We start from the raw sequence: 10,308 nt of genomic DNA on the forward strand, positions 1-10,308 counted from the left end.
TGAAACTTAATAAAATATATATTTTTTTAATTTCATCTGCCACTTGAACTCTCAGTCTTCCAATTTCCTAAGGTCCGCCTGCAATTTTTCACAATCCGCATGTGTTTTAAGAACTTTGAATAGTTTAGTGTCATCTGCAAAATTAATCACCTCACTTGTCATTCCAATTTCCAGATCATTTATAAATAAGTTAAATAGCACCTGTCCCATTACAGACCCCTGTGGCACTCCACTGTTTACTCTCCTCCATTGAGAAAAATGACCATTTAACCCTACCTCTGTATTCTATCTGATAGCCAATTCCTAATCCACAACTGAACTTTGCCTCCTATCCCATGACTCTTTAATTTTCTCAGGAGCCTCTCATGAGGAACTTTATCAAAATCTTTCTGAAAATCTAGATACACTATATCAACCGGCTCACCTTTATCCACATGTTAAACACACCTTCAAAGAAGTCAAGCAAATTTGTGAGGCAAGATCTCCCTCGGCTGAACCCATTCTGACTCTGTCTCATTAAATCATGTTTGTCTATGTGTTCCACGGTTTTATTTTTTATAATCATTTCTACCATTTTGCCCAGAACCGAAGTGAGGCTTACCGGTCTGTAATTTTCCGGATCTCCCATGGAGCCCTTTTTAAAAATCGGCGTAACATTGGCCACCCTCCAATCTTCAGGTACTACAGATGATTTTAGCAACAAGTTATAGATCACTAACAGCAGGTCAGCAATTTCATTTTTGAGTTCTTTTAGTACCCTGGGATGTATACCATCTGGTCCAGGTGATTTATCACTTTTCAACTTGTCGATTTGGCTTAGTACATCTTCCAGATTCACCGAGATTTCTTTCAGTTCCTCCGCATCATCACCCTTGAAAACCATTTCTGGTTCAGGTAGATCGCTTACATCTTCTTCCACGTCTCTGATTACAGCACAATAATCTAGGATTTAGGGGAAAATTCATCTAGGATTTAGGGGAAAATTCATCAAAGAGCGTTAACTCTGTTAGCATGTGCTGATTAACATACGCTAAACTCTAACACACCCATAGAAATATAATGGGTGTCTTAGCATTTAACGTTCACTATAACCATTGTTGCGTGATAATGGAGTTAGTGTCCCTCGATGAATTCTCCACCTTAGTCTAGACAAAGTCTAGTCAGTATAAGGGCATGACACCACATGACTAAAAGATGTGCATATAGGGCCTGATTGTGTATAGGATGCCTAAGAAGTAGCTGTGAATCACGCACCAGCTTCCTATGCAGAATCACGTCTATCTTAAAGAACAGACACCTTACCACCCCCACCTCATTTCAACTGGCGCCAGTTAGAGAATCACACCTGCCTGTTCGCAAAGATAGGAAGCTCATCCACCTATCTTTGCCGAGGGATCCCTTGCTCTTAGCTGATCACAGCACAGGAATCCCCAATCAGTTGAGCCAGAATGGCTCCCCGAAACTGTGGCTTTGGGGAGTCCTGCTGGCTCATTTGATTGGGGGGAAAATACCCCTGAGCCGGTTGTGGCAGAGGAACCCCTGATACCCCCCCCCCCCCAACAACATCTGCGATCAACAGGAGGGATGCCCACTGCCTCTTGCCTAACATTCTTGACACCACCACCCCACCTCATCCACAATCAGCAGAAGGGATGCTCACTTCCTCCTGCCTAACACCTCCCTACACCCCCACATCCATGATCCTGCCGATTGTGGATGTTGGGGGAGGGGTGTCATAAGGAGTTCTGTGCCGCAGCCAGCTCAGCTGATCACAGCAGGGGTATTTTCCCTCCTATCGGCTGAGTAGGCAGGACTCCCTGAAGCTGTGGTGTAAGGGAGTCCTACGCGCTCAGCTGATTGGGGATTCCCGTACCCCGATCAGCTTAGCCGGCCGCGTCTACTTTTCCGATTGAAATGTAGGCCAGCATTTTATAGGTCTACATTTCAGGCATCTATCGCGGCTCTAGGGAGATGCATAGAGAAGCTTAAACTCAACCAAGGCCACTTCCGGGTGAAACCACGCCCACCTAGACCTGTGACAAACGCCTACAGTGGAGGCATCCTTCCTGGCCCAAGTTTTTTCTAAAAACGTGTGTCCTGACTGGCTGCCTACAATCGGGTTGCCCGTTAGTAAAATCAGTGCCCAGTTATCTGCGCTAACTGGCTTGTTATGCAATCAAATTGCCTGTGGTTCTGAGTAGAGAATGACATGGGGAAAAAAATTTGTCCCCATCACCGTCCCGTCTCCGCAAGCTCAATCCCCGACCTGACCCCACGAGCTCGGTCCCTGTCACTGCCCCATCCCCGCAAACCTAGAGAGAAGATTGTTCTTTAAATAGAAGGAGTTAACCAAAGTGGATGGGATCGGGGAAGGGAGCTGGGGAGGTGGGAAGGGAGGTAGGGAGAAAAGGCAGGGGAGAATGATTGGGTAGAGTCAAAAGGGGAGAATGTTACCTAGTGATAGCGAGACAAAGGGTTGAGTTGGGGAAATAGATGTGACACACAGTGACAGTATTGGGTGAGGGAGAACTTTTAAGGAATGAGAGAGGTGAAAAGATGAAGGACAGCAAGAAAAAGAGATAGAGATGCAGAGACAGAAAGAAATGAAGAGGTGGGCAGGAAAGGGACAGACAGTTATAGCGGCACAGAAGAGAAAATGAGATGAAAGAGAAAAATATAAGTCAGAGACAAATTAAGGAAATAAGTAACAAAGACAGGAGGAACAGGAAGATAAGCAAAATGATGAGGAGAACCTGGAAAAAGAGTTACAAGGCAGACAAGAAGAAAGCAGAAAAACGATCAATATGATTAGATTTTTAAAACCTCCTGAACGGTAGAAGAGGCATTTTATTTTCAGTTTACTGACTGGAATATATTAGGCGTGCTTTGACACGCAGCTCCTGATTGGTAAGGCCCGACTTTAGTACAGGAAGAGGCGGTCGGAGCACACAGCGAGTGATTTCTTTCACTCGCTGGCGCTCCGGCTGCCCTCTCCTGCCCAGTGGTTGGAAAATACCGCGAACGACCAGGACCGCGAACCGCCGACTGCGAATGAGCGGGGGAGCACTGTATTGAAACCACTAAGAGTAAATCTCTTCATGAAAAGGGCAGTTAATAAATATTTGCGCACACATATCATATATATAATTAGGGGGAAGATGTCATTTCCCCAAGTATTAATGTACAGCTGGAACACATTTGAATAGCATTTAAGCATCATTTTATTAACTTTTCCAACCTAAATTCTATTTGTTCTTTCATCTTTCTATAAGATAATGGACCGTGTCTGGGCTACAGGAAACCAAATGAACCTTACCGGTGGCTGAGCTACAAACAGGTGTGCATTTCTAGAAATAAAAAACCTTCCTACTCTTCAGTCTCACTTCCCACGTTTCAGGCAGCAGAGAAATGAAACCTGTGCTTTTTCTCTTTGCAGGTGTCGGACAGAGCCGAGTTACTGGGCTCGGGGCTTATACACGTGGGATGTCAACCCTCGCCCAATCAGTTTGTGGGCATCTTTGCTCAGAATAGACCAGAGGTAAGTTGGTCCTAGTAAAAACAGAAATATAAGTAAATAGGGGAAGGGGTAAAACACGGACCTCACGGACCTGGTGGATCTAAACCCGCACGTCCTTAAAAATCTGAGGTCCGTGCCACTTGTAGTTAGCTTTCTCGCTCTGACAGACCTCGGTGACATTTTAGCGCTGACGGATCCTAATACTTTTCCCTCCCTATGCTGAGACGGATCCGTCAGAGCTAAATTGTCGCCAAGGTCTGTCAGAGCCAGAAACTAACTACAAGCGGCATGGACCTCAGATTTTTAAGGACGTGCGGGTTTAGATCCGTGAGGTCCGTCAGGTCCATGAGGTCCGTGCTATACCCCTTCCCAGTAAATAGCAAACTGTGAATCCCAGTGCTATAATCATTATAATTCTGATTCTGAGATTCGCAGTTTGCTATTTACTTATATTTTTGGTTTTTCCATTAAAGTTTGAGGGTTTTGCCTAGTGAAAACAGAGCATGTGGCCTTCTTGGAAAGCTCATGCATCCTGCTTCTTTTATGCGCACCAAATAAACAAGACAACAGCAGGAAAGGATATTTAATGAGGTGGTAATTGCCTTCAACAAGTAGGTCAGAAGAGCATGACAAAGCCATTTAAGATACCAACAAGGGTATTCGTAAGTTAACAAGGTTGTTTTGTCTGCTTTACTCTTGCAAGCCTTTGAAATGTGATATATATAGGATGGTAGCGCCCAGGTCTCTCAGTGGCTCCATCTCTATTCACGTATTTAGGAGAAAAAGACACGGGAAGGCTGGCAAGACAGGGTCCCAAATAAAGATGTGTAAATTAATTTTTGATTTTTGTGTAGGAGTTTTCTTATGAATGCATATGCTAAAAATATTCCAAAAACATAAGGGGATTTACTGAAAATATGTTACCAAGGGAGGGAAATTTCGAAAATCAATTACCCCCACAGGATATGAACGAATTATACATACTAACTAAGGGCCTGTTTTAAAAATCCGTGCGGCAACAGCCCCAAAGCCCTTTAAATCTCTATGGGCTTCAGGGCCGTTACTGTGCAGCAGCCTCTAGCGCGGCTTTGTAAAACAGGCCCTAAGTATTACTTCTCATGTGCTCATAAAATTTTCAATCACAGGGCAACCATGCGGTCCTTTACCAGTGGTGCAACCAATATTTTAATCACAGCACAAGGCTTCACTAGAATTTTAAAGAAGAGAATTTTAACACTTATCTTGGTGCAAAGAAATCCCGGCCTCAACAAGAGCCTTGTTTCGCAATAAACCTTTTCTTTCAGTGGGTCACAAATATTAATCAGACAAAAGGATATCTTAATTAACTTTATGCTTGCATCTGAAAAGAACCACATTATTAATTCATAATTTTATTTTTTGTGCAGTGGATTATAGCTGAGTTCGCTTGCTATACCTATTCCATGGTGTGCGTTCCACTGTACGACACGCTGGGGCCGGAAGCAATTGTATTTATTGTCAACCGAGGTAAAAAAAAAAAAAAAGGATCTTGTTTTCACGTTTGCAGCGTCTTGAATGTCATTAGAGCAGAAATTGGATGAAATCTCCAGATCATTTCAGGTTGAATACTTGGAATGTATTCAATATATGAACACATTTTTCCAGAGATGGGGAAGCAGTACAACTAGAGAGCATGAATTGAGATGAGGTTATATGATTCTTGGTACAACAGCTTTTGTTGTTCAACCAAAGCAAATTACCTATTGCACACAGGAAGTTTCTCTGACCCTAGTGGGCTCACAATCTAAGTTTCTATATCTGGGACAATAGAGGGTGTATTTTGGTCCATCAAATTCATTTCTTAAGTGCCTACAAACACTCCAAAACACAGCATTCAGAGTTCTGGAACACATCTGGAAATTCGACCATATTACCCCTCTCTATATACAATTTCCTTGGTTACCATTTCATATTAGAATAACGTTTAAAATCCTTTATATAGTATACTAGCTGATGCCCCGGCGTTGCACGGGTATTTAATTATAGCAATAACACTGTAAATGGATTCAAATAAAGATACTTTATAGTGGTGAATGAAATTATTTTTTTACAGCTTAATAAAAAGTACAATATTCAAATTATAATGTGAAATATTTGACAAAATGAATACAATACAACTAACGCAAAACGTGATTATAAACAACAATTTTAGTTTCACCTCCTGGAGCAAAAACATATAAATTCTTGGGTGAACCCACCCTTGAGCAAGCAACATAGAGTTGTGGGCCACGAGACCCCCAGAACATATCACCCCAGGTAGTGAGGGATCTGCATACCAAGTTTCGTTCAAATCGGTCAAGCCGTTTTTGAATTACTGTGAGAATGGCAGTTTTTTACATTTTTTCCATTGACATGAATGGGTGAAATCTGATTTTCTGTTTGTAGCTCCGCCCACGTGTGCAGGTGGGCCGCGAGACCCCCCAGAACATATCAGCCCAGGTAGTGAGGGATCTGCATACCAAGTTTCGTTCAAATCGGTCAAGCCGTTTTTGAATTACTGTGAGAATGGCAGCTTTTTACATTTTTTCCATTGACATGAATGGGTGAAATCTGATTTTCTGTTTGTAGCTCCGCCCACGTGTGCAGGTGGGCCGCGAGACCCCCAGAACATATCACCCCAGGTAGTGAGGGATCTGCATACCAAGTTTCGTTCAAATCGGTCAAGCCGCTTTTGAATTACTGTGAGAATGGCAGCTTTTTACATTTTTTCCATTGACATGAATGGGTGAAATCTGATTTTATGTTTGTAGCTCCGCCCACGTGTGCAGGTGGGCCGCGAGACCCCCAGAACATATCATCCCAGGTAGTGAGGGATCTGCATACCAAGTTTCGTTCAAATCGGTCAAGCCGTTTTTGCGTGATCGCGGCACATACACACATACATACACACATACATACCTCCGATTTTATATATATATAGATAAAGCATTACACGAACAACCACCATCTTCTCTGAGCTGTACGACTATCCCATATACTCCCGCTAGGTCCCTCCAGATGCTTTCAGGATTATAGAATGACTTGACCTCAGTTTTCAAGAGCTCACTGGAAGGCTACTCAAGAGAGAGCTATTTTGGGAGTACGCCAATCCTTTTGAATTCTCTCCCTAAAGAGATATGGGCTGAATTAAACTTTCAAGACGTTTAAAATTAAATTGAAAAACCTATTTTTAAAGCATGCTTTTGAAGTCCATCTAGAGAAGGGGTGGGCAACCTGGGGGTCACAACCCAGTCAGGTTTTCAGGACTTCTCCAATGAATAAGCATGAGATCTATTTTCATTCACTTCCTCCATTGTATATAATCAGATCTCTTGCATGTTCAGTGGTAAAATCCTAACAACCCGATCGAGTTGGGTCCTAGAAGAATCTTGTCCAAACCTGGTCTAGAGGGAGGAGTGGGATTGCACTAACAATCCTGGGAACACTAGACCAGTACTCTTCTAATCATTAGGATGTTTTTATGTTTTATAGGCAGTGGCGTAGTAGGTCCTCCTCTCCCCCCTCCCACTACCGTGCGAACACGCCCCTTCCCTTCCCCCATACCTCCTTTCATGTTCCTGGCACGAGCAGCAACCACAACCTGTAGCCCACACCAGCGCCAGCTCTTTCTCTGATGTCACTTCCTGGACCTGCATCTAGGAAGTGACATCAGAGGAAGAGCCAACGCTGGTGTGTTGGGATTGCTGCTTGCGCCAGGAACGTTAAAGAGGTATGAGGGAAGTGAAGTGGCACATGCATGCAGTAGGAAAGGGTGGGGAAGGAATGGATGGAGGGATGGAGAAGAGGACGGGGGAGCGGTAAATCCACGGACCCGACACTCATGCTATGTGGTCAAATTTGTAGTTTGCAAAATCTATTAAAAACTGCATTATGCCCACACTCAATCCAGATTCCTCCCTTGTGTATGCCCACCTTATAAGATAAGAACATAAGAATAGCCTTACTGTGTCAGACCAAAGGTCCATCAAACCCAGTAGCTCGTTCTCACGGTGGCCAATCCAGATCCCTAGTACCTGACCAAAACCCAAGGAGTAGCAACATTCCAGCATCTCAAAGAATAGCAAGATTCTGGAACCCCAATGAGAACAACATTCCAGAGCTGAGATTGTGATGTCCTAATGCCTCAGAGCCAACCTCATCAGTGATGTTACAATGGCTTGATTGTCCTATAAAAAACCATAAGAATAGCCTTACTAGGTCAGACCAATGGTCTGATAAACAGATAAACTAGGAAAGGAACTCCATTAGAGATAAAAAAGCTAGAGCTAAGATAAAGAGACTAGATATATATATATTATCATAAGTGGCTGGGGTCATATCCATTGGCTTGAACTATGGCCTAGATTCACAAAACTCACCTTTCTGATCTGATCCCTGGTCGAGTCTTCCCAGGCGATCGATTCACTATGAGTCATCATGCAAATTAATTTGATCGGAGGCACGCCTCACAGCGACAACAACATTTTGCTGTCCTTGAACAATCAATCATTCCTTCTAGACGGGACTATTGTTGTTCTATCTATCTAAGTCTAATTAAGAAAAATCTTCAAAGACTTCAGCGGATCCAGAACACTGCGGCTAGGTTGACCTTCGCAAAAAGCAAATTTGACCATGTTTCCCCACTTCTGTCAAAACTTCACTGGCTTTCGGTGATTTGTAGGATTCAATTTAAATGTACCTGCCTAATTTTCAAGATCCTATATGCCATTCTTCCTCCCCTAATCCCACTATCCTGGAATTCTTTGAGACCTGGCACTACCAGATCCGCCCACATACTCAAACTATCTTTCCCCTCGTTAAAAGGCATCATGTATGCAGGTTTGATCGCTTCTCACCACTCCTGTCTAAGCTCCATTGGCTTCCAGTAATCCCCAGGATCCACTTCAAATGTGCGTGTCTGGCCTACAAGATCCTACATGGCATCCTTCCTGCCGTTATCCCTCTATCCTGGAACTCCCCAACCCCTACTTCCTCCAGATCCTCCCAAATTTTTAAACTATCCTTCCCTTCCATAAAAGGTATTTCCCATACAGGCAAACTTGGGTCATCCCTCCCCTTTAGAATCACTGAGATCTGGAATAACCTCACCTCCCCACTCCGAACCTCAAGCTCCCTCCAACTCTTCCGCAAACACCTAAAAACCTGGCTATTCTCAAAACTGTAACACTTCCCCCCTCTTAGGCCTCTCACCTTCCCCTTTACACCTAACTCTTTAATCTCTCCACTGTAGTTCCTCTCTCATCCTTCTTCCTGTAAACCGTGCCGAGCTCCGCATTTGTGGAGATGGTGCGGTATATAAACCCAAGGTTTAGTTTAGTTTAGTAAATTAGGGAAATCCCTTTTCTTCAAATTCACTGAGCTTTGGAACAACCTCCCTGCCCCGCTGCAGAACCTAGGCTCATTCCAATTATTCCCAAAGCATCTGAAAACCTGGCTTTTCTCCAAAACGTAAAGCTATCTATTTAAAATGTAAAGCTATCCATCCTCTTCTTAACCTCTAATTTCTTATTATGTCTTTCCCTCATTTATTGAATTTACCTGTAAACCGTGCTGAGCTCTATCTTTATGGAGACGATGTGGTATACAAACTTAAGGTTTAGTTTAGCTTCTCTTCCTCTCTCTCTCTCTCTTCCTCTCTTTTTCTCTCTCTCTTTTCCTCTCTTTTTTCTCTCTTCCTCTCTCTCTTTTTCTCTCTCTCTTCGTCTCTGTTTTTTCTCTCTCTCTTTCTCTCTTTTTTCTCTCTCTCTTCCTCTCTCTTTTTTTTCTCTCTCTTCCTCTCTCTCTCCTTTTTTCTCTCTTCCTCTCTTTTTTTCTCTCTCTATTCCTCTCTCTTTTATTCTCTCTCTCTTCCCCTCTCTTTTTTCTCTCTCTCTCTCTTCCTCTCTCTCTCCTTTTTTCTCTCTCTCTTCCTCTCTTTTTTTCTCTCTCTATTCCTCTCTCATTAATTCTCTCTCTCTTCCTCTCTCTCTTTTTTTTCTCTCTCACTCTCTTCCTCTCTCTTGCTCTCCTTTTTTTCTCTCTTTTTTCTCTTCCTCATCCTCTCTCTTTTTTTCCTCTCTCTCTCACTCTTCCTCGCTCTCTCTTTTTTTTTCTCTCTCTCTCTTTCCCATTCTCATTAAAAGGCGTCATGTTTGCAGGTAAATTAGGGAAATTCCTTTTCTTCAAATTCACTGAGCTTTGGAATAACCTCCTTGCCCCGCTGCGGAACCTGGGCTTATTCCAATTATTCCGAAAGCATCTGAAAACCTGGCTTTTCTCCAAAACGTAAAGCTATCTATTTAAAATGTAAAGCTATCCATCCTCTTCTTAACCTCTAATTTCTTATTATGTCCTTCCCTCATTTATTGAATTTACCTGTAAACCGTGCCGAGCTCTATCTTTATGGAGATGATGTGGTATACAAACTTAAGGTTTAGTTTAGTTTCTCTTCCTCTCTCTCTTTTTTTCTCTCTCTTCCTCTCTTTTTTTTCTCTCTCTTCCTCTCTTTTTTCTCTCTCTCTTCCTCTCTCTTTTCTCTCTCTCTCCCTCTCTCTCTCCTCTTTTCTCTCCCTCTTCCTCTCTCTCTTTCTCTCTCTTCTTCTCTTTTTTTCTCTCTCTATTCCTCTCTCTTTTTTTCTCTCTCTTCCTCTCTCGCTCTCTTCCTTTCTCTTTATCTCCTTTTTTCTCTCTCTTCCTCTCTCTTTTTTCTCTCTCTCTCTCTTCCGCTCTATTTTTTTCTCTCTCTCACTCTTCCTCTCTCTTTTTTTATCTCT

The 10,308-nt window shown here is 42.9% G+C and overlaps 1 protein-coding gene across 2 annotated transcripts in view; it reads left to right on the forward strand.

Annotated features, from left to right (window-relative positions):
* ACSL5 (acyl-CoA synthetase long chain family member 5) overlaps nt 1-10,308 on the forward strand; it is a 114,340-nt gene that overhangs the window by 22,688 nt on the left and 81,344 nt on the right. For both annotated transcript variants that reach the window (XM_033942336.1, XM_033942335.1), the window contains exons 4-6: nt 3,273-3,337; nt 3,437-3,538; nt 4,924-5,023. In XM_033942336.1, the coding sequence (XP_033798227.1) occupies nt 3,273-3,337; nt 3,437-3,538; nt 4,924-5,023 (267 nt within the window). The remainder of the gene's footprint in view (nt 1-3,272; nt 3,338-3,436; nt 3,539-4,923; nt 5,024-10,308) is intronic.

This window comes from Geotrypetes seraphini, chromosome 4, assembly GCF_902459505.1.
Source record: "Geotrypetes seraphini chromosome 4, aGeoSer1.1, whole genome shotgun sequence".
NCBI classification, from domain to species: domain Eukaryota; kingdom Metazoa; phylum Chordata; class Amphibia; order Gymnophiona; family Dermophiidae; genus Geotrypetes; species Geotrypetes seraphini.